Raw genomic sequence first — 23266 nt, 5'->3', positions numbered from 1 at the left:
AGAGCCCAAGCAGGAGAAAATGGGAAAACTCGCGCGCCAACTCCCTCTTTCTTGCGGCAGAGTCCGGGCGCAGATTGGCCTTCCTCTGTCCACCCAGGCAGGCTGGGGGATCCTCCGGGCCTGGCTCAGTTTGGGGGCTTCTCCAGAGTCCTGAGACTTCCAGAGAACACCAAAGAAAAAGCAATGGCATATTCCTCCAGGACCTACACACACACACACCAGGATGCTATGAAGAGCTTTCATTCCAAACCTCTTTTGGGGGAAAACCTGGACTCACATCATAATCCGCTGTATCTCTTATACCTTCTTCATCCCCACGCCTAGGCAGGGAAAATTCATATTCACTCAACAAATACCTACTGAGTGTAGATACTGTAGGAGCCCAACATGTTACTGGAACAGGTGGAGCCAGGCAAAGCCCCTGCAGGTGGTAATAAGCAACATCAAGAAAGATAAAGCAGGGTAACAGGACACGAAGTATAGAGGGTTTTTTTGAATTGAGTGATCAGGGGAGGCTGCTTTGAGGAGGTGAAATTTTAGCAAAGATCTCAGTGATGATCCTAAGTATGTCAAATAAGAATGTTCCTTGCTGAAAGAATATCATGTGCAAAGGCCCAGAGGTAGGAATGCACTTGAGTGTTCATGGCACAGCACAGAGGCCAGGGTGGCTGGGCAGAAGTTGCTGTAGGGAGAGTGGGGGGCGTTGAGGTTGAGAGGGAAGGCGGCTGACTGTGAATAACCTTGTGAGCTATGAGAGGAGGTTAGATTTTATTCTGAGCGCCATGGGAAGATATGGAAGGCTTCGTGCAGGAGTGTGTGACACAGTCTCATGTATATTTTAATGCCACCGTGGCTGCTGAGTGAATAATAGGCTGTATGGAGGATTCTTTCACAGTGGGGCCCTGGCAGCCTCTGACGGAAAGATGTGGGAATTTTCCTTAGAGACTTTTTTTCACTTACAAGGGTTCGTGCAAAAGAGGTTTAAGATTCACCCTCAGACACCCAGAAAACAGCTCCTATAGGTCACAAACTAGCCTTCCAGCTCCCTGAGGCGGGTGTTCTCATGACCTCTGTTTTCCAGAGAAGGGACATTTGTTCCAGATCACACTGCCAAGAAATTCTGAATGTCAGACTCAAGCCAGTCTGTGGATTTGCAATCCCAGGGCCCCATGCTGCCTCTAAGTACTCAGAACTCTGGATAGTCTGGAGGACTGCAGCTGGGTGCAGTCTGCTGAGATTATTGTGGGAGGTGGGGGGTCCGGCCAGAGAGGCCAAACCAAGCCACCAGCCTGTTCAAGGCCACAGGCAAGCGGGTGGTGCACTTGGAGGAAATGGCCAGCAGGGGGCAGCCATGGCCGTCAGAACCGAGGTCTGAGGCTCCAGACTTTCCGAGATAAGTGGAGACTCTCTGATATGGTTTGGAGCTGCCGGCCAGGGCCAGGAGTCGGGAGAGAGGGAGTCTTGGCCTGAGGGGTGTGAGAAATTTATAAGAAGTCCTTAGATGAAGAGTTGGCAACGAGTAGCACGTTAACTGCAGACTTTGTAACTTATCAGTTTGTTATAAGAGGATGCTTAAGTAGCATTTACTCTGTGCTTTGGGGGAGGTACTATTGTTATCGGCCCCATTACGCAGGCGAGAAAACTGAATCCCAGAGAAATAAGGAACCGGCCCAAGTGGTGGCCAGGATGGGAAATCGGTCAGCCCTGTCCAGGGTCCACGCACTTGTCCATTACTCTACCTGAATTTCTGGCCTTGTGTCTGGCACAGAGCAGGTACTAATGCTAGTAGTTACCATTTTTTACCCACTGGCAGACACTCATGTTACGGATTTGCACATGAGCTCAGCGGGGCAGGTGGGACTAACCCCACTCAGGAACGCGTAGAGGATAGTGGCTAAGTGACTCCGGAGTTGGACCAGCTCAGCTTGAGCCCCACAGCTCTGTGATCTCAAGCAAGCTGCTTCACCCTTCTGTACCTCACTTTCCTTCCCTGTAAAATGGGGACAGTAGAACCTTCTTCCAAAGGGTCATGTGAGGATTAATACTCTAAGTTTATCTACATCAAGGGCTTAGAACAGTGCCTGGCACATAAGTAGTGGCTATTAACGTTCCCTGTCGAGGAAAGTGGCACTCAGAGAGGTTCACCAATTTGCTCAAAGCTACACAGGCAGAGCTGGGATCAAAACCAAAACACTGTATGGTCCCTAAGTCCATATGCGTACAGAGTGTTGCTTCTCATGGGTTTGTCAACTGAATGAATGATGCACAGGTTTACTGGGTTCAGGGTTGATCTGAGAACTGGGGGTTGACAAGGTGGTGAGATTTCATGACCACCAAGTGGGCCGCCACGATGTGGGCCATTGGAACTTGGGTTTGCTTCTGAGGGTGTCAAGAGATCACAGAACCCCAGCCAGAAGGGCCTGTAGGGATATTCCAGCTCACGCCTCTTCAGACTGAACCCTACTGATACCCAGAGGCTGTCTTGGGGGTAGAGAGACAACAGAAAGGCCACGCCCTTCAATCAGAGCTGCTCTGTTTTGGTCTATTTTAAAATATTCAGCTACTGTTTAAGATTCATTTGACCAACAGAATATGGCTTAAAAAAAAACTTCTGAACTTGAAAACCACGGATGTGGTCCAATTCCCTCATGTGACAAATGGAGAGACTGAGACCCAGAGTGGATCCAAGGCCATGCAGTCAGTTGGTGACAGGGTTGGGGCACCCTCCACTGCACCAATCTACTCCTCCAGGCCTGGAGGCGAAGGCCAGGACCCCAGGATGGCTCCCTCCTGTCCCTGGGCTCTGAGTCTACCTCCGCTGCTGGATGCACAAGGGCCTGGAACCTCTTTTCTTGCCTTGGTTTCTGTTCTCCCATCTGTGAAATGGGGAGAGCGGCTCTCACCCTAATCGATGATGTTCTGCCCAGCAAGGTGTCTGTCAGTTTGATGGTTATGATTTAGCAACAGGCCAGACTATTGTTTCCCCAGGGATGGCCTGTTGAAGTGAAAACACCAGCCCTGGAATTCCACGTGCCTCTGACATTCCAGGCTCTGAAAGGCAAAGCCTTTTATGAAACCTCTGGCCTCCCCAGGATTTGCCTACTCAAATGAACTCAGCCTTAGGCATCTCCAGAAGGCCCAGCCCTAGGCCCAGGTGCACATCTCCCTTAACACCCACCAGGCTGCAAACCACGCCTCCCTCCTTTTTGTCCGTCCCAGGCTCCAACTGAGCAGGCTGAGCTCTTGTTTTTCCCTTGGGGCCTTGGCAACAGCTGTTTCTTCCTGCAAGAAGACTTCCCTCTCCCATCTGCCTAACTTCTACTCATCCTTCAGGGCTCAGCCTAGAAGCCACTTCTTCTGGGAAGCCTTCTCAGATGGTTCCTGGCCCAGGTTCCTCGAGCCGTGCATGCGCATAGCACCCGTTTCCTCCCCTGTTTTCCCACAGACAGGAGAGAATGAGAGCAGAGGAGTAAAGAGCACTCTGGCTGGGCTGAGAGGAGAAAGAAAATGGGGTCTTAGGAGGTGTTTCTGTGATTTGCGTACATTATTTATTTTGCTGGATGTTGCATTCTTCTGAGGCTGAGCCAGGACTCCTTGGGTCATGGCTCTCTAACACATTCAGTTGCTTAATATCTGCGACTCCGGAAGGACAGCAATACTTTCCATTTTGCTCACTGCCATATCCCCCCAAATTAACACAGTAATTTAGGCAAACTAATTGACCTCACTGGGCCTCAGTTTCCCCGTCTGTGCTTAACTTCTTCTCTATGCCTCAACTTCCTATTCTGTAAAATGGGATGACAATTACCTACCTGTGGCCAGGCAGCACATCGGTGGCCCCAGTGAACCAGGCCTCCTGGGCCTCCTGCCCTTGTGCAGCCCCCTCCCACACTGCTGCTGGCTTGGCCCTGTGACTTCCTTTGGCCAGTGGGACATTAGCAAGCCTGGTGCAAGCAGAGGCTTCATGAGTGCTTGCACAGTAGGGCTTGGTCCCTTAGAAGACTCCTTGGAACCTCGCTGCTCTGCTATAAATGGGCTCCAGTTGGGCTACTGCGTGACGAGGGGTCACGAGGCGCGAGACCCTGGAGGAGGCGCCAGCGTCGCTGACATTCTCGCCCCGGATGAGCTCTCAGCAGAATGCATCCACATGAGTGGCCTCAGTTTCACCACGTGGAGCAGAAAAACCACCCAGCCAAAACCCACAGAATCATGAGAAATAAGAAATTGTTGTTGTTTCAAGCTCCTAGCTTTAGAGCGGTTTGTTACATAAGAAGAGATAACAAATATCCTACCCTGGGAAATTGCTGTGAGGACTAAATGAGTTAGTACACAGAAGGCGCACATAAAAAGTATGCCTTTATACTGAGCACCCAATAAATGTTAGCTATAATTATAGTCTGTGATCAATAAATATTTGTTGAATAAACAATTGAGTTCCTGCCCCCTCCCCTGACTTCCCCACCGGACTCTTACCTGGGCCGAAAAGTCAATGAGCTTCGGCAGGGGCTGCTTGCTACCTTCTTCACTCTTCAGGAAATCCAGCAGGCTTCCTGGAGGAGGAGAGGGGCCAACGTTCACTACTCTCACTAGTGGATGATGAAAATCGTTCATGGTCCTGGATTTAAATAACACTATTTATTTATCAGTCATAGTGTTTGAAAAACAGAGTTTGAGTGTTTTGAAAATGACCTTGTGATTGCTAGCCTGGTTCTTTGAGACAGCTGTGGGAGGCTGGAGGACCAGGCCTGTGGTTTTATAAGGCTGGCATACTTGTGTATTTAGAAAACAAAAAAAGTATTGAGATTTCAAATCACACTAAGCGAGGCTGTGCGAGGTGTTTCTGTTTATCGATAAATGGGCAGGGACTGAAGACGGTTGTGGAACAGTGGCCCAGAACAACCCCTGAGAAACCCTGGACCGTGCCAGGCAGGGGTGGCGTGGGACCCATAATCTGAGGACTCTTTTCCAGAGTGCTGGTCCATGCAGGGAAGGTGGCTGCTGGGTTGGGGACGTGGGGGGAGTCCCCTGGCCCCTAAGGCTCACCGTGAACCCACAGCCACCTGCGGGGGTCTGGCCCCCCTCCCCTCTCCTGGCGGCCCCGCGTGTTCCCTTTCCCCTGGCATTCCCGTAATATAATTTCACCCCTCAACCAGCAGGGCTGGGCGGTTACAGATTAAGGTGCTCAATGAGCGCCTGTTGGAAGAGCTCCTGGCCAGACTGGGGGCATCGCAAGGGCAAGAACCACATCAGGGTCCCCTTTGAGTCTGCAACTGACCAGTATGAGCCACAGCCTGCATCCCCAGCCCCCAGGAGGCGGCACCTTTGGCCATGAACTCCGTGATGATGTAGATGGGCTCCTTCGTGACCACCGCGTACAGCTTCACCAGCTTGTCATGCTGCAGAGTTTTCATCAGGTTGGCCTCCGCCAGGAAGGCTTCCACGGACATGCTGCCCGGCTTCATCGTCTTCACGGCCACCTTGGTGTGCTTGTTGTAGGTGGCTGGGGGAGCAGAGGGAGCAGGAACGGGGGTCAGAACCCACTGCTCTTTTCCCACAGCCCTGGAAGGCCCAGCTGCAGACTGCCTCCTCCAGAACCCCTTCCCTATCCATGTCAGCCCTCAGACAGGGAAGCGGAGACCCGGGCTTCGGCCGCAGAGGTGGGTTGGAAGGCCCGTTCACCACTTCCCAGCTGTGTGCGCCCTTGGGCAAGTCACTTAAACTCTCTGAGCTGTGGTTTCCTCATTTGCAAAGTGGAAATGATCAGCACTCCCTTTGAAGGGCTGTCATAGGAATTAAAGAACGACCTCAAAACATCACTCAGATAATGTCAGTCACTCACACACTTTCACACACATACCACCTTTGCTTTGTTGCTCACTCTCTCTCCCACACATGCACACACACACCACTTTTGCTTAAAATGCTTTAATCTTAACACTGCTCTCAAGATAAATACCAGTCTCGCCATGGTCCACAAAGCCCTACACAGTCTAGCTTTGCCTGCTTTGCCAGCCTCATGATCCACCAAACTCCCCCTTGACTTTTGTATACCCATCACTCTACATGTCACTCAGTCCCTCAAGTACCCAACTCCCCCTCCTACCACAGGGACTTTGCACATGCTGTTCCCTACTCTACGTCACCCCTTGCTTCACCTTGTGAATCCCGTAAATCTCATAATTGTTCATGTTTCCATTTTTGCCTTGGCTGCCAGGAAGCTTGAATCCAGATTTGTGGTCTTCCTGTAGTAAGAGTCTAGGCCCTTATATAATATTTTTTGTTTCCCAGTCTCGTTATTCAGATCTGTCTTACTTTCCTCTCCATATTTTCCTGCCACATTCTCTTACTCAGTGCCTGGCACATAGTAGGCTCTCAATAAATGTAGTTGAAATACATGGATTTTAAATTTATTTTTTCTGGCTGAATTGTTTATATGCCTGTAAGGTGTCTTCACTCCCATTTGGAACGTGGTGGAGTATAAGCACAATGGGATGCACCAGGCACTGGGCCGGGCATTGTGTCTACCACACAATTCTGCAAAGCAGGCATTGCTGTCCTCAAGTTATTAGGGGCAGGACAGCAGGGGTGGGACATGCCTTTTTGGTGCCCCACGATGCCCTGGCATGGCGCTAGGCACACGGCAGGTGCTCAGAAAGCTTTTTCATCAGTTGCCAACATTGAACTCACCTGGAAATCTCCAAGCTGCATTTCCCCACTCTCAACTTTCATCACCCCAAGAGGCCTTTGGGTATCTCAACCCCAAACTCGTAGGCTGTTCCCAGCTCCGTACGAGGGAGCGGGTTCCTCCTCTAGGACTCCTGCTTCCCAGAAGGAAGTTTTTGACCCCAACAGGCCTGCCCTCAAAGGCAAAGCAGTGTTTGCATGGCAGGACAATTTGGATTGCTATCAGAGGAATTGCTCCTTTATGGTTATTATTCAAACCTCCCCTTCTGACCTGGGTGGCATCCCCACGTCGCCTCAGGCTGTTCCTGGAAGCAAGGACCTCCCTTCCCCCTCCCTCTTCTCCACCCTCTGGCCCCGGCGCCTCACCCATCCAGACTTCCCCAAACTGCCCAGCTCCAAGCTTCTTCTCCATCTTGAGCGATTCCCGGGGGATCTCCCAGGCATCTTTCTCCCACGGCTTCTGGGGCTTGGAGGACATGCAGGGCACTGTCAGCTTCTGGCAGAGTCCATCGCTCGCCTCTGGAAAAGAGCCCCTAGTCAGTCGAGGGCAGCCAGCTCCGGGCCAGCCCGAGGCTTTCCCTCGGAGGCCTCCCTGCCTGGTCCCCGGCATCTGGCCAAAGTCCCAAGAAGTTGCCAGCATCAGGGACCTTCCCAAGGGAGCAGAGCATGGTGAGATGCCTCCTCCCCCTCCGGCTCAACAGGCCTGAGACTTCAGGAGAATCCAAAGCAGCTGTTTGTCTGGGGAGGGTCCCGAGGAGCTCAGCGGCCGCAGTGCAGCCTTGAGCAGCAATCCTGGAGACGGGCCCACCCCGCTGGGATGCAGCCCCCGCAGCACTCACTCTTGTAGTGGGCCACCAGCTCCTGCAGGGTGCCGAAGGTGCTCCGCGGGGAGATGTAGAAGCCCCCGCTGTCCAGGGTCCGGATCTTGTAATGCTTCACCGTGTCCCTGTACTGGGGGTCGTAGTCTCGCACAGACAAAGAGTAGCTTCCTGCATCAGCCGGAGAGAAACCGCTCAGGAGGGGGACTCAGAGGCCTGCCACCTCGTGTCAGCACCCTGCACCACCTCCTGACATCCCGTAAGGCCACTGCTGGCTGGCACTGTCCCGGCTCCCAGGCAGGGGAGCACAAGGGTGAGAGTGGGCTGTGGGGTCAGGCTGCCTGGGTCCCCCTCCAGGCTCCTCCATGTCCAGCTCTGAGACCTTGGACAAGTGACTATGTCACCTCTCTGTGCCTCCGTTTCCTCATCTGTAAAATGGGAATAGCTATCTTAGCTCCCTACCTCGTCATGTTACCTGACAACTGAAGGAAGTAATGCTTGTACCCTACTCAGGATGTCGCGCTCAGTAAATGCTGGCTATCATCATCTTCTTCATTATTACTTTTTTCTCTGTCTGTCTGTCTATCTATCACAAAAGCCAAGATACCACACCAGTTCGGGAAAAAGTCAGGCTATTCAGAAACAAACAAGCAAAAAGAAAAACAAAAGAAATCAGTCCAATCATTGAAATGGAAATGGAAACATTAAATATGGTAGGCTGGGGACCGGCCCAGTGGTGCAGCAGTTAAGTTCGCACATTCTGCTTCTTGGCAGCCCAGGGTTCGCCAGTTCGGATCCCAGGTGTGGACATGGCACGGCTTGGCAAAAGCCATGCTGTGGTAGGTGTCCCACGTATAAAGTGGAGGAAGATGGGCATGGATGTTAGCTCAGGGCCAGTCTTCCTCAGCAAAAAGAGGAGGATTGATAGTAGTTAGCTCAGGGCTAATCTTCCTCAAAAAAAAAAAATAATAATAATGCAGTAGGCTGAATAATGGGCCCCCAAGATGTCATGTCCTGGAACCTGCAACATGTTAGCCTCTCGGTGAAAGGGATTTTGCAGATGTCATTCTGCAAAAGGCCCAGTCAGGGATCTGGAGGTGGGGAGATTCTCCTGGGTTATCCAGGTGGGCCACTGTCATCACAAGGGTCCTCATAAGAGGAGGTAAGAGGGTCAAAGTCGGTGGTAGGATGTGTGTAGGTGGAAACATGAGCTTGGAGAGACGTGAGAGGGGGCCATGAGCCAAGCAATGCTGGTGGCCTCTAGAAGCTGGAAAGGCAAGGACACAGACCCTTTCCTGAAGCCTCCAGAAGGAACCAGCCTTGCTGACCCCTTAACCTGAGCCCAGGGAGAACGATTTCAGACTTCTGACCTCCAGAACTGTAAGATAATAGGCTCCTGTGGTTTTAAGCCTCTAAGTTTGTGGTAATTTGTTACAGCAGCAACAGGAACCTGGTACACATGACATCACATAGACCAGAAACACACAAGTCTTTCAGCCGTGACCACAGTTCTGCCGTTTGTAAGCTGTGCATCCTCGGGCGAGTTATTAGCCTCTCTGTCTCTCAGTTTTCTCTACCACGATAGCACTGTATCACAGGATTTTGAGGAGGTTTAAATTATTAAATGATTAACAACTGACCATATGTGCCAGGCTCTATTCTAAAAACCTTGTGTGAATAAACAGTGAATGAATATGAATAATATTCATTATAATGAATTACAATTATATGAATTATAATGACTTATATTATTAATTATAATGAATGAATAACCCCACAAGATAGAGGTCTTCTATCACCACCATTTTACAGATGAGGAGACTGAGGTTCAGGGAGGTGAAGTCACTCATCCGCAGTCACACAGCTGCTAAGTGTCAGAGCGGGGATTCAAACCTGGGCAGTGGCTCGGGGCCCTGTTCTTAGCCACTCTGGCCAGTCAAGGGGAGGCTGGCTTGGCTGACGCTGGATGGGGTGGGGCAGAATCCAAGAGGCAGCAGGATGGGACTGAGGGCACCCATGCTGAAAGTTTTATTAAATTGGCGAACGCACCCACTACGCCCCTACCCCTGGCGGACCGTGAAGGTGGACCAGGCATGCCTCCCGCCCTGCAGGTCTGAGACTGTTTCTTTGGTTTCTCTGCCCCGGTCTGCAGGATGGACCAGCCCAATCCCCCAGCTGTCCTGGGCACAGGGGGAGAGGGGAAGCCAGGGGCTGTGGACAGCTTTGCCTTTTCGTCCTCTTTCTTGTCCCCTGGGGGTGGGGAGGGGCTTGCTGGGTGGGAGGAAATAAAGCGTGAACAGTCGATGACCTGAACCACGGATCGTGAGTGGCATTAGCCGAGCCACGTTCAGGCGGCACCAATTCAGATATCTAGGGGCCGCGTGGAAGGCCATCCAGGTGCCTTTGATCGATGGCCCCAAAACTGTTTGCTCAGGGTACCGTGAGGCCGCACTTTACACGATTTACTTGATTCATTTGAACCAAGCAGTTTGGAGTCTAAACACGTTAGTAAGGTGCACTCTGTGTGTAAAATGTGAAGTCACAAGACCCTGTTTACATTCACTCCTCTGGGAAAATTCGCCTTGTTGCTGCCAGTTTGAGTTCTGCGATGTTTTCGGCATTGTTCTTGCCTCCCGTGCCGTGACCTGGCAGAAAGCCACCCTCACAGACAGGAATTTCGGGAAGCAGGTCGCCAACATCAAAACTTGCAAATACCTCAAAGGAGCCCTTTTAAGTGGAGTCCCAGAGGAGGCTGGCCTGGGGCTTGTCCTGCGGCCTCATCTACCCCTTGGAAGACGGGGGAATCAGGTTTGTGGACAAGACATTTTGTGATGGGTATTAAATAATACAAGCTAGTGAAGATCACACTTCAGCAGGATGTGGTTTTCTGGGGGACCATAACCACACGGGCCTCCTTCCATTGACCTAAGCAGGCAAGCACCGGGACTGAGAGGGCCCAAACCAGGCTGGAGAAAACTTGGCAGCCACGGTGGGCTGGGTGAGTGGTTCAGGCTTCCCCAGGTGCTGAGGGAGGGGTGGTGGCCCGTCCTGCCTGGGGCACTCCTGCAGGGCGGGGAAGGGTGGCGAGGGCTTAGTCACCTTTGGTGGTCTCACTGTCCCGGATCATGAAGGAGCCCAGCACGTTGCCAGGGGCCAGGAGTTGGCGCTCTGCATCCTTCCGGCTGATGCCCTTGAAGAACCACCTGGTGGAAAGGGGAGGGGGCAGCGTGGGAACCTGGGGTGGGCGGTCCTGTCCCGCTCGCCTGAGGAACCAGGATACCGAGGGCCTGGCTTCCTGCAGCATCACTTTTCCTCAAAGATTCTTTTGGAAAAACAACCAATCTTGTGATATTAAAACAGACATTTTACCAGTAGTGAATCCAGTTTGCTGAGACTGAAGCGTATGTAACTTGGGGAGTTTTCTTTAAGAAAAAGAATCCAGCATTACAAATGCAAAATGCCCACGGGTCATTCCAACAGCACCCAGTGTGAGGGACACGGTGACGAACTGAAAGACTGAGTGGGAAGATGAAGCAGCCTTAAGAACACTGTCAAAAGCTTCCTCCTGCCAATGTCACAGGAACACATGACGATCCCCTGAGGGCCGTGGAGGTCCATGTTGGGGAGGGCCTGAGCTTCCTCACCTTGTTTACCCTCCTCTGTGTACACAGAGTCAAATATAAAGCCGGCATGAATTTCTAAGCTAAAAGGTGAGATTTCAAATAATTTTATACTTGGGGCCCTATCTCTGGATCTTTTCTTTTTTCTCCCTGGATATTTGAGATATTGGGTAGAAAAGTTCAAGCAGCAGCCACCGCTGAATCCATTCCCCCCCTCAGTAGAGTGAGGAATGGTTCACTTACTATGATGGAAAAAGTCCCAGACCAGAGGTCAGCAGGGCTTGGCCCTGCCGCAAACCTGCTGAGTGACTTTGAGAAAGTAGCTTTCCCTCTCTGGGCCTCTGTTTCCTCTGTATCAACTGGGGGAGAAAGACAGCTAACATTCGTCGAGTTCTTGTTATCCAACTAACAATTCCATGAAATTGTTGCCTTCATTATCCCCATTTTATAGATGAAGAAACTGAGGAACAGAGAGAGCAAGTAACTTGCCTTGTGTCACACAGCTGAGAAGTGGTGGAGGCGGGATTCAAATCCAGGCAATCTAACCCTGGAGTCCAACATCTTAATCGCCATGCCGCACTGCCCGCCCAGCCCACCCAGCTTCTCTGCTTTCATTTTGTAAGGCGGTTCACACCATGGTAAAATATCTAAGCAACGCTAGAGGGTACACAGGGCAAACTGTCTTCTTGGCAAGTGCACCCCTAGGAAGTTATCCCACAGATCTTGCACAAGGAAGAAACGACATAGACACAAGGAGATTCACCCCAGCACGAGACTGGGAGCCACTGAAGTGACCACTGATAGGGGACGGTGGGGCATCTACATGATGGACACTCGGCAGCTGTAAAAAGGAAGGCGGATGTTCTAGGCGCTGCGTGGAAGACCTGAGCAAAGGGAGCGGAACAGTGTGTGTGGTGGCTCCCACGTGGGTAAAGCAAAGGGGGTGTATGGATTTTCCTACACAAGTGGAAAGCACTTCAGAGGACTCACAAGAAACTGGTTGCTTCTGGGGAGGGCAAGTGGCTCGTTGGGGACGGGTGGGAGGAAGACTTCACTCTTTATTCTAGGTCCTTCCACACCATTTGCATTCTGAAACACTTGAAGATATAGCCTATTACAAGGCGGGGGAGGAGGGCAGATTCCGCCCTGCTCTGATTCCCAGGGCCCCCCTGCCCTTCCCAGAGGCACCCTCTGCTAGCAGTTTCTTGATGCAGACGCAGACACAGGAGCCCGTGGGCGCACTGCAAGACTGATGTGTGTATCTAGGTCAGCGGTTCTCAAGGCGGGGGCCCCTGGATCAGCAGCATCAGCCTCGCCTGAGAACTAGTTAGAAATGCAAATCATGCACCAGACAGTCGGGAGTGGGGCCCAGAAACCAGCCTCCAGGTGACACAGATGCGCTCAAGTGTGAGAACCACCCATTGAGGTTATCCCCTTTGTTTGCAAATAACCCACAATACTACTGTCTGCATGCTGCCTTTTTCACTGAACGCTTATATTGCCTTTGAGGAGTAAGGCCAGCTGTGCCTCCTCTGAGGCTGCTGAGATCGGTGCTGGGATTCTCTAAGTGTTTGGGGCCTGGAAGGGAAGAACAGAGCCCAGAGGCCCCAGGAGAAAGCCCAGAAGGGGACATAAGCAGCCAAGAGCCCCCCCACAGCGTGTGGGGGTGTGCTGCGTGGAGGTCCAGAACAGCAGGGTCAGTGAGGGGAGAGGAGCTTCCTCACGGCCACAAGAGGGGACATTTCATAGGCCAAGAGGTCTCATGTGCACTAAGAAGGCGACTTGAAGATGGGAAGAAGCCCACACATTTTAATTTCTAACGGGCAAGTCTCCCAAACCCTCAATACCATTTAGCCAGAGGGAGGAGGCAGAGGAGAAAAAAACATGGGGACTCTCATTTTTCGTCTTTTTGACCGTGGTCCTGAATTGGATCTACTGCCCCCCTACAGTGTAGTCATCTTTTTCCTGGTCAATCTCAGCCCCACACTCTGAGCATCTCCAGGGAGGAGCGCTGTCCGGCTCAGGAGGTAGCCCTGGAATAGGGCCGGGATACAGCAGGTGCTCAACAAGTGTCTGTTGGATGACCGGATGGATGGATGCATGGATGGATGGATGGACGAACTGTTTATGTTTTAAGAGTCAAGATAGACACAAAGAAGAACTGGCAGCCAAGAATGATGGGTCACAAGGACCTCTCTGAGGACGGGAAGATGTCATATTTGTCTAGAAGCCCTCTGCCTGGCACGGGGCTGGGGGAGGCGCAGGCTCATGTTGGTTGAATGAATCAAATGAGGGATGACTGGCTCACCTCTCAGAAGACCCTCCTTGCCATGACTGTATACTTCAGTCAACAAATATTTATTGAGCACCTACTGTGTGCCAGCCTGTGCTGAAGATGCAGCAGCTGCCAAGTCCCTGCCCTCGCACGCTCCCATTCTAGCGGGGAGGCAGACAGTGAGCATGCAAACAACCAAAGAAATAAGGTCATTTTTGCTAGTGGGAAGTGTTCAGAAGGTAATGAAACAGGTTTCTGTGAAAGAGAGAGGCACAGAGGGAACCTGCCTGTCTTCCCTGAGGGTGGTGAGGGAAGGCCTCTCTGAGACCCGAAGGGTGAGAAAGAGGCAGCCAGGCAAAAAGCCTGAGGAAGAGCGTGCCAGGCAGGGGAGACAGAGAGTGCAAAGGCCCTGAGGGAGGAACAAGGCCGGCTTTGCTCAGGCTTCCTTCTGGAGGGCAGGAACATGGAATACTTACTCCTCCGTCTCCAGAGAGTCCACGCGGGCGACGTAGTTGCTCGGGATATAGCCCTCTTTCCCCGTGGCCAGGGATCGAGCCCTCCACCACTCCCCAGACCTGAGGGGCAGGAGGGGGCAAAGGGTCAGGTGGCAGTAGGACTAACCCTGGTCCTCTTGGGGCCCCCAGCCTTGGCCTAGAATACCTCCCAACCCCAGGAAGATGGAGGGGGTGAGAGGCAGGGCCACTACTGTCCTGGGTGTCAGCACGTGCCCCTTGATCGGGGGGGAGGGGAGATCTTTACAATAGCCCCCACTGTGCATCCGAGGGTCGGGAACCAAGCCCTGTCCTTGTATTCACAGCCCACAGCCCCAGGTCTTTGCCCCGCCCTTCTTCCCTGGACTCTAGGCCTTGGCCTCACTTGCCATGCCCCAGGTGGGGCCCTGTGCCCGTGACAGACAGGGTGGTTCAGCTGGGGCCGAGAGCTGGAGGCAGTGGGCTCCAGAGTGTGACCAGGCATAACCACTCCCATCCTTGGGCCCCAGCACATACTGGACACTACTCCACTGATGGTGAAGACTGTAGGAGATCGAAGGGAGCAAACTCCGAGCTCCGAGGATTTCTGAATGCAAAGTCACCTCACCAGGGTCTGGTCTATAGGTAAGCCTGTAGCTTAATCACAGAGCCCAAGGAAGGCTTCCCTGAGAAAGCGCTTTCACCTGTTCATCCTCGCCTGGACGTGCACCATTAGTAAATACACAAGCCCCTTTATTGTGGCTTTCACCCAGGTTAACAGCAAACCATTCCTCCTCTATCGTGACCAGGTTCTCATCAGTCATTTACACCCTAGTATAAGATAGTCTATCAGTTTTTTTAATTGAAGCACAAAAAGAGTATAATTGAGTATCGGAGATAGGTATGTCTTAGGGGGAAAGGGATGGGCACTCACTCCTCCAGGACCACCATCTCATCCCCCTTCTGGAATCTGAGGTCTTCGTGGTGAATGGCCTCGTAATCATACAGGGCAATCACGATAGTGTCCTCAGCACCTGCAAGGAAGAGAGACACATGAGACGGCGAGGTCTTACCTGAGCGCGCCCACAGCCCTGGGTGCCTCCCATCTCCACCCCTGGCACGCAGCCCGCGAGCGTGGATGTGTCTGTCTCGCGGCAGCAGCAAGCATCTTGCCCTGCTGGGTGCGAGTCCCGAGTGTAAAGTGAACCGTGTTTTGTTCGTGTCACTGAACAGGGTTATAGAAACACAACAGCCTGAACAAAGTGCTTCGAGGGCAACTCAGGGGATCTTCCAGGGTGGTTTTGACTGTTTGGGATTTTGCTCCAAGCTCTGACGGAGGACCTAACCTCATCATTTCCATCACATGAGACCCAACCGCACATGTTTGCTGGATACTCACCCTCTGTGTGTCCGGGGGGGTTGTTGTTGCTGCTGTCAGGCCACTGCGGGGAAGAAATGCGAGGAAGGGATGAATCCAATAGTGTGTGGGGAGCCATGGAAGGTCTGTGTCAAAAGGGTACTCAAGAGCATCTCATCCCAGCCCCACGTGTCATGGGAGGAGGCCCAGAGAGGGCAGGCAATGTGCCCGAGGTCACACAGCACATTAGGGGCATAGCCACTAAAGATGCAGGTCTCTTGGGTTGTGGGCTCTGCCCTCGGCTGTGGACATACTGGGGGCCATGGGCTTGTGCCTTTCCCCTGACACACAGTGAGGGGGTTGGTCTACATCAGCATTTTCCAAGGTATGTTTGAAGCAACCCTAGGTCTGCCAACATATCCCATGAGCACAGGCTCCAGTATGTCTGTGAAACAACCTCAGTGTCCATCCGCAGGGGAGGTGGCATCTAAACAGGGGCGCTCTAGGCAGCCCTTGTAGGAGGAAGGGCAAGCTTCATTCCTGACACAGCCGGACCTCAAAGATACATCTCTCCAAGAATAAAGCTAGTTCTTGAGGATGATAAATATGAGACCTTTGTATAAAACACACACACATCCTAAATGCCTTCTGTGGACACAGACTGTACACGTGTGAGTGTAAATTCATAGAAAAAGCTTTGCAAGGGTCCACACCAAACCCACAACAGTTGACACCTCTGGGGAGGGGGCAGGGGTCAGTAGGAACTGGAGCTTTAACTGGACTTTGTGACTCTTGTTTTCAAGGAGAATGTGTTTGTGTGTCACACACATAAATAAACAGTAAAGAAGCAGGGTTTGGAGAACACTGAGAAGGACAGCATTTTCTGGGAGATTCACGATGCTCATTACAAAGACTCATGGAGGCTCTAGGAGTCCTCTGGGGAAGTAGCCTGGTTAGTCTAATGTTTATCAAACTGATTTGACCTCGGAACCCTTACTACCTAACCTTTGAACTTACAGAGAGAGGAACGATGAACAGCTGGTAACAGCACCCCTTAAGTCTGTTGCTCAAAGAGGACAACCAAAAACTAATGGGAGAAAACTCTGCCTCCCACTAATGACAAGCTAGAGGGTCTCAGAGAGCCTGAGAACCTGGAGTCCTAGGAACAGAGAGAGCCCAGGGTCATGCAGGTTGGGAGAGAGGCAGACCTGGGAGTGACTTAAGGTTTAGGACATCAGCTAGGATGTCACCAGTGTGAGAAGTCCAGTAGCCTCAGGCTGTATTAGTAGAGGTTGAATGTCAGAAGGAGGGAGGTGACTATTCCACTAATCGCCCATTCCTAAAATCAGTCCTGTTGTAGGCATCATGCCTGGAGAGGAGCAAGCAGGATGGAGAGAGGTCAGGAATCCACCCCCTGTGAGAGAGCATTTAGCAGGAGTGGGTGGGTGAGGGTGAGAGCTATGCCTTCAGTCTCTACAGGCTGTCATGGGACAAAGGGAGCAGATGCGTTTGGGGCAGTGCTAAGGGGTAGGTTTGGCATCAAGGAGTGAGGGTTATGGGGTAACAAGCCTCCCTTCAATACAAGGAAGAACTAAGGGGCCACCCCAGGAAGGAGCGCACGCCTTCCTCTGGAGGCAGCAGGCGAGGTGTGCTGCCCTGGACAACCTCAGATCAGGGGACGGACTAAAGGACGCCCACCCTCAGGGTTAGGAAGACCTGGCTCCACCCCTTCCCCCGCGTCTGATGCGGGGAGCCAGATCCTCTTTGCGCTTAGTCCCCTGGCTGTAAAGTGGCCTCCCAGCCTTTGGAGGATTAATGATGTGGAGACACCTCACTCCAGTGCCCGGAATGTAGCGGGTGTCCAAGAATGGTCACGACTGTGCCAGCTGTTCCTGCTGCCGGTAGTTCCGCACTCACCATTGCTAGTCCTGTGATTGTTACTACCATGTCACTACCGGTGCTGCTCTTCTGACTACCACTGTCACGACCACCGTTACTAACGGTGCTTCATCATGGCAACTTCTGCTCCCATTACTCCTGCTGCCACCGTGTCACCACGACCACCTTCACCACCGGGCCTGTCTTTAGCCCTTGGCTCCTGCTTCCAGGACTCTCGCTCCCGCCGCCGCTCCTCTGGCCCCCGCACTGCCCCTTACTAACCATGTGAACCTCGGCAAGCTATTCAGCCTCTCTGTGTCTCATCTGTAGAATGGGTATGCTAATAAAAATAGTGACCTCCAACAGGATGGCCGTGGGGAGTAAAGGTGTTCATAGCCGGGCAGTACCTAGGACAGCGCCTGGGGCCTGGGAGCTCCGGATGAGCATCAGAGAACTGAGTAAGCACCGCCCCCCCGCCCCCGTTAGCAGTCCCGCTTCTTTCACTGACTATTCAGGCTATTCTCCTGCCGCTGTTGCTCTCAGCCTCCCACTAGCACTGTGGTTACTATGCTCACTACACTTGTTACTACAGTTATGGCTATGATGCTCACGCTATCATCACTGTCGTTGCTTTACCAGCTGTTATTACTAGTCTGGTCACTGGTCACTCAGCACTGCTCAGGCTGCTGCCCAGGCTGGAGGCTGGCCGTGCTCACTGGTCGCTGGAGCCCGGGCTCATGGGCCAAGGCCTGGGCAGGGCAAGGAGAAGTGACGGCCTTGTTCTGGGTGCTCCCTGCAGACGGATCCTGGAGGGTTAGAGCACCCTGGCGGCTCCGTTTCACCCCAAGCACACCCTGCTCACCCTGGGAAAACAGGAGCCGGTGGGGCCATTTGGGGGAGCCTGGGGCAGCCGGGTCCCCGTCGTCCCCCACTCACCCGCTTGCCCGCGGACGTGGGATCCGGCACGTACACTGGGTTGTGCGGGTTGGCGCCGGGCTCCGACTTTGAGACCTTGCCTCTGTCGCGGAGGAACCTGGACTTCACGCACCCCATCCTGTGGCGGAGAGAAGGGACGTGAGCCCGCTCGCCCCGAGCCCCACGCAGGGGCGTCCTCGACGCTGGGGTCCAGGCTCCCTGCCCCCAGGTGGCTCCTTCGGGCCTTTCCGCGTCTTGCCCCCGCTGCCAGCCCGGTTCCTCCCACCCTCGACGCCACTGGGCTTCCCCATCCGCCACGTGCCCGCACAGAGCCGAGAAGTTGACATGGTCCAGCTACGATGGGGAGTTTATTCAGAGGATAAATCACGCGGGTCATGGAAACTCAACAGGTAGAGCCGCAGGGCAGAGTGCATGCTGGGCGGCCCCTCCACCCGCCAGCACCTCGCGCGCCGCTCCGCTGCTCCCCGGCCCCAGCTCTGCTGCAGGGCTGCTGAGGCAACCGCAGAGAAAGCCTGGGGGGGGGCGGGGGAGGGGGACGCTGCTCTGCACAGCGCCAGGCTCGGAGAAACAGTAAAGGAAAGCTGTGCTATTAATACAGAATAAATGACCACTTCGAATTTAACGACAAGGATGAGGTCACATAATGTGGCTTAAACAATCCAGCTGAATAAGAGTCAAGGCACCGTGTTCCTCGCATCATTTTATAATTGCCTTATAACAGCTTCCTTCCTCCCTCCCTCCCTCTCTTTTTCTTTCTTCCTTCCTTCCTTTCTTTCTCGTGGCCTTATTTGGTCATTCATTCATTCATTTACTCAGCAAACATTTCTTGAGCACTTTCCTAAACGGTGAATACGACAAGCAAGTTCATGCCCTCCAGGTGCTCACACTGGAGATGAATGGGAGACACAGACAAGAAACAGCATAACATACCCATAACGAGATAAATTTAGTTCGTGAAAAGCGTGAGGATGATAAAAGAGGACGTGATGGGAAACACCTGTGCCGGGCCCCTTCGGACAGGGTGGTTGCAGAAGGCCTCTCTGAGGAGGTGATGTTGGACCCGGGGCCTGAATGACACAAAGGAGCCAGTCATGTAACACTCTGAGGGAACAGTGTTCCAGGCAGAGAGAACAGCAAGTGCAAAGGCCCTGAGGCTGGAACGTGCTTGAAGAGAACAAGGCACTGAAAGGATGCCATCGTGTCTGGAGATCGCAGGCAGTGGAGCGGAGGGTATGTGACGAGGCTGCCACATCTTGTTCAGCCAGTGGGGAATTTGGATTTGATTTTAATTAAGGATGATGGGAAACCACAAAAAGTTTTAGGCGGGAGAAGGACAGGATTCAGTTTGCATTTAAAAAAATCCCTCCAGCTTCTGGGTGGAGTGTGGACTGTAGGGAGCAGGGCAGGGATGTCCAGGAGTGAGATGATGGTGGCCTGGCCTGGGGTGGTGACTACTGAGGAGGTAAGAAGTGGATAGATTCGGAGGACATCTTGGCGGTAGAGCTCACAGATTTTGCTGATGGATTCATTAAATTTAAAGACACTTAAAGAAAACACATTCCCCTGATGGGAGTCAAAACTTAATTGTAAAAGCCGCAGACATATTTCATTCCTTTTCTCCAAAGGCACACATGTATTTGCTGAGAAGACAGGCTGAGAGCCGCCACATAAGGAAGTGATCGTTTTCCTCATCTCTGCACAATTGCAATTTTCTTCTAAAGCAGTTAGGACTCAGTTATACTTATCTTATTAAAATAAACATGTATTTGTGGTTTAAGAAAAAAAAAATCCCAAATTCCTAGGCTTAGGGGAGTTACTTTAAAAAAAAAAAGATGCTTTTTATTTACAAGGATATTTTTTTCTGTCCTAGTGGGAATTGGGAACAATTTACCAGCTCAAGATTTAAGCAATTTCTGCTTCATTTGCCTTTTGTGAATAAAGTAAGGAACCAGTTCAGACTCCTGGAGTGCTGGATCATTAATCTGAAAAATCATTGCAATTAATCACTGCTTTATATTTATATATTTATTATTTATATTATATATTATATATTTATATACATTATATTATTTATAATTTTTATATATTATAATTATAATATATTATATATTTATATATTATGTATGCATTTAAAACAGAAACCAACATCTCTCTGATTTGTGATAAATATGTATTACAGTTCCGGGAAATAAAATAGCGTATTGTGTGGTTTTGTATGACATAAAATTATATTACGTTTCATATATATGTATTTTTTGGGTGAGGAAGATTGTCCCTGAGCTAACATCTGTGCCCATCTTCCTGATGGCCTGATGAGTGGTGTGTAGGTCCACCCCAGGATCCAAACCGGCGAACCCCAGGCCACCGAAGCAGAGCATGTGAATTCAGCCACTACGCCAGCAGGCTGGCCCCGTTTCATATATTTTGATCAATGCAGGGCTGTTCTGGGAAGAGCACTGCTGCGTGATGTAGGTCCGCTTCCTCCTCCTGTCTGAGCGCCTATTAAACGTTATTAACCTGATCAGGAGCCAGCCCAGTGGCACAGTGGTTAAGTTCACACATTCCGCTTTGGAGGCCCGGGGTTCGCCAGTTCGGGTCCCCGGTGTGGACATGGCATCGCTTGTCAGGCCATGCTGTGGTGGGCGTCCCACATATAAAGTAGAGGAAGATGGGCATGGATGTGAGCTCAAGGCCAGTCTTTCTTAGCAAAAAGGGGAGGACTGGCAGCAGATGTTAGTTCAGGGCTAATCTTCCTCAAAAAAAAAAAAAACCAAAAACACGTGATCAATTTACATATTCAAGAGGGCTGCAGGGTTCAGAGGGAGGGGTTTCCCAAGGCCTTGTGTTCATTCATTAGGCCAGGCTGCCTCTGAGAAAAGGATGGTGGGGTTCCACCTGGCAGGGTGGTGGTGAGTGCAGGGTGAGTTAAAAAATGTAAGAAGCACTACAGAAATGTTAACCATCACCATTCTGTTGACTAGCAAATGTGGCCCTGCCCTGCAGCATGAAGCAAGCATAGTTTGCAATCCTTTGGCCCACAAGCTTAAAGATAGTGCAACATTTGGGAAGTTAACTTTTCAAAATAGGGAATTCCCATTAGTTCAGTTTTTGCACAATAAAGTGTGGTGTTTTTAAAGGGACCTACCAGCAGGAGTCAAATTTACATAAAATATGATTGTCCTCCTAAACCAAGAGAAGCATTCCACTGCCTGGTGTGGAGGGGCCTCAGAAACGCTCGTTTTCCTGACCACTAGACCTGGAAATGTACTGTGAGCCACATAGATATTTTAAAATGTTCGACAGACATATTTTTCAAAGTAAAAAGAAACAAGTGAATTAATTTTAAGATATATTTATTTTTCCCCAATATGTCAAAATTATTAACATGTAATCAATATAAAAATTATCAATGAGATACTTTACATTCTTTTTTTTTTCATATTAAGTTCTTCAATTCCCGTTGTAACCACAGGCCCTCCAGGACAAGTTCAACTGACCCCATCTTATCAACAGAGTAATTGAGAAATTGTCTTTTGGGGCTAGCCTTGTGGCCTAGTGGTTAAGTTCAGCGCACTCCACTTTGGCAGCCTGGTTTGGTTCCCAGGTGCTGACCTACATGACTCATCAGTGGCTGTGCTGTGGTGATGACCCACATACAAAATAGAAGAAGATTAGCACAGATGTTATCTCAGGACCAATCTTCCTCAAGAAAAAAGAGGAAGATTGGCAACAGATGTTAGCTCAGAGCGAATCTTCCTCAGCAAAAAAAAAAAGAAGAAGAAGAAAAGAAAAAGAAATTGTCTTTCAGAAAAATTGCAAAGTCGCATAGCCAGAGCATGTGCAGAAGAAAAATTCTTCACCTGAAATGACTGTTTAAGTACAGATTCTCCTCTCCACAGAACCAAGGGATGGGAACATGACTGGAACATAAAAGTCAGACTCTTGGGGCTGGCCCTGTGGCCGAGTGGTTTAGTCCGCGCGCTCCGCTGCAGGTGGCCCAGTGTTTCGTTGGTTCGAATCCTGGGCGCGGACATGACACTGCTCATCAAACCACGCTGAGGCAGCGTCCCACATGCCACAACTAGCAGGACCCACAACAAAGAATATACAACTATGTACTGGGGGGCTTTGGGAAGAAAAAGGAAAAAATAAAATCTTTAAAAAAAAAAAAAAAAAGTCAGACTCTTATCGGAAGCAAGGGGTCCATCATTTGGGAAGATCTGGTGTTAAAATTCCTTCCCCACCTCACGATAAAAGTTTAGAACCTCACCATAAATGTTTGAAGCCCACCAATCAAAATCTGTCCCACCAGCATTTCCACGTGCCAGCCTGTTCTCCCTCACCTCTTAAATTTTGTCCCAAATCCTGAATCAAGGAGACAGATGTGAGGGCCCACGCCCCTTATCTCTCTGCAGATCGATCTCACAGAACAAAGCTGAATTCTTTTCCCAAAAGCTGATGCCGTAATTAATTGGCTTGTTTGTGAGCATTGGGTCGAACCCCTTTTTTTGTTTTTGAGGAAGATTAGCCCTGAGCCAATATCTATTGCCAATCCTCCTCTTTTTGCTGAAGAAGATTGGCCCTGAGCCAACATCTGTGCCCATCTTCCTCTATTGTGTATGTGGGATGCTGCCACAGCATGGCTTGACGAGCGGTGTGTAGGTCCATGCCTGACGGGATCTAAACAGGCAAACCCCCGGGCCGTCGAAGTGGAGTGCGCGAATGTAACCACTTGGCCAGGCGGCTGGCCCCAGGAGAACTCCATTTTTTTATGGTAACACCAGTCTGTATTTTACACATACAGCGCATCTCAGTTAGGACTCGCCATGTTCCAGTGGTCAATAGCTGTGTGTAGCTTAAAGCTACTGTATTCAACAGTGCAGACACAGAATGTTCCCATCACTGCAGCACAGCAGAGGCTGGCCTTGCCCATGTCTGTGCCCCTCAGCACTTAGCTCAGCACCTGCCGGGCATACAGTAGGAGCCTAATGCACAACTGGTAAATAAATGCATGCCCAGAGCCCGTGCTCTGTGTAGTCAGTCCAAAGTAAAAGCATCAGGATGTGGCTTCTGCTCCAGACACTGAGTGGAGAAGGGAAGACTGGACAGAGAGAAGGCTATTCCCAAGCCACGTGCAAAGGTGCTGTTGGGGATCGGCACAGATGGTCCGAGCGATGCAGAGATTGCTGAGGTACTTACTGAGAGACGAGAGCAAGCTGCAAAACATA

The 23266-nt window shown here is 51.2% G+C and overlaps 1 protein-coding gene across 1 annotated transcript in view; it reads right to left on the bottom strand.

Moving 5' to 3' along the window:
• Nucleotides 1–23266, bottom strand: part of HCK (HCK proto-oncogene, Src family tyrosine kinase) — a 40400-nt gene that overhangs the window by 5706 nt on the left and 11428 nt on the right. The window contains exons 2-10 of the mRNA XM_001916263.6: nt 18039–18156; nt 15267–15309; nt 14802–14901; nt 13874–13972; nt 10602–10705; nt 7524–7673; nt 7051–7203; nt 5321–5500; nt 4474–4550 (exon numbers count right to left, since the gene is read on the bottom strand). Of these exons, the coding sequence (XP_001916298.3) occupies nt 4474–4550; nt 5321–5500; nt 7051–7203; nt 7524–7673; nt 10602–10705; nt 13874–13972; nt 14802–14901; nt 15267–15309; nt 18039–18155 (1023 nt within the window). The 5' untranslated portion in view covers nt 18156. The remainder of the gene's footprint in view (nt 1–4473; nt 4551–5320; nt 5501–7050; nt 7204–7523; nt 7674–10601; nt 10706–13873; nt 13973–14801; nt 14902–15266; nt 15310–18038; nt 18157–23266) is intronic.

This window comes from Equus caballus, chromosome 22, assembly GCF_041296265.1.
Source record: "Equus caballus isolate H_3958 breed thoroughbred chromosome 22, TB-T2T, whole genome shotgun sequence".
Lineage (NCBI taxonomy): Eukaryota > Metazoa > Chordata > Mammalia > Perissodactyla > Equidae > Equus > Equus caballus.
This window is presented reverse-complemented; position numbering and strand designations above follow the sequence as displayed.